At 52.3% G+C, this 453-nt stretch overlaps 1 protein-coding gene across 1 annotated transcript; it reads left to right on the top strand.

The window, feature by feature from the left end:
* Nucleotides 1–299: 299 nt before the first annotated feature.
* On the top strand, nucleotides 300–447 carry LOC126496392 (dolichyl-diphosphooligosaccharide--protein glycosyltransferase subunit 4-like). The gene has a single exon (XM_050133906.1). It carries the CDS (start codon nucleotides 334–336, stop codon nucleotides 445–447), a length of 114 nt encoding a protein of 37 aa, XP_049989863.1. The 5' UTR covers nucleotides 300–333.
* Nucleotides 448–453: the final 6 nt, after the last annotated feature.

Below are 453 nucleotides of genomic sequence, written 5' to 3' on the forward strand. Positions count from 1 at the left end.
ACTCAGTGTTGATTTGGGAGGAGTTGGGAGTCTCCTAGAACTTGAGAAATGCCGGTGACAGAGAAGAAACCCAGGAGGGAAAGTCTGAATGGATTCCCACTATTAAGAGACTAAGGGGTTCACATGACAGAGCCCAGGACAGTCGGGGTGGAGTTTCTCCATGTGTTTTACATTCTTCCTCCTCCCCTCGTCTTCGCTCCTGCAGTTGGTTCTACACCAGCAACCAGGCTCTCACACACTGGTTGCAGGAAGCTCTGTTAAGAATAAGCCTCCAGCTCCTACCTCGAGCTGTACAGCGAGCGGTAGCATCGGAGCCGAGTGGAGCTGGTCAGGATGATCACGGACGTGCAGCTCGCCATCTTCGCCAACATGCTGGGCGTGTCGCTTTTCTTGCTTGTGGTTCTCTATCACTACGTGGCAGTCAACAGTCCCAAGAAGCAGGAATGAAAGTAG

This window comes from Alexandromys fortis, unplaced genomic scaffold (assembly GCF_014885135.2).
Source record: "Alexandromys fortis isolate MF-2015 unplaced genomic scaffold, M_Fortis_MF-2015_v1.1 scaffold_3792, whole genome shotgun sequence".
In the NCBI taxonomy this organism is placed as follows: Eukaryota; Metazoa; Chordata; class Mammalia; order Rodentia; family Cricetidae; genus Alexandromys; species Alexandromys fortis.

Bases quoted from the DNA above. Each gene is read 5' to 3' on its own strand.
- LOC126496392 (XM_050133906.1), top strand. From the start codon at position 334: ATGATCACGGACGTGCAGCTCGCCATCTTCGCCAACATGCTGGGCGTG.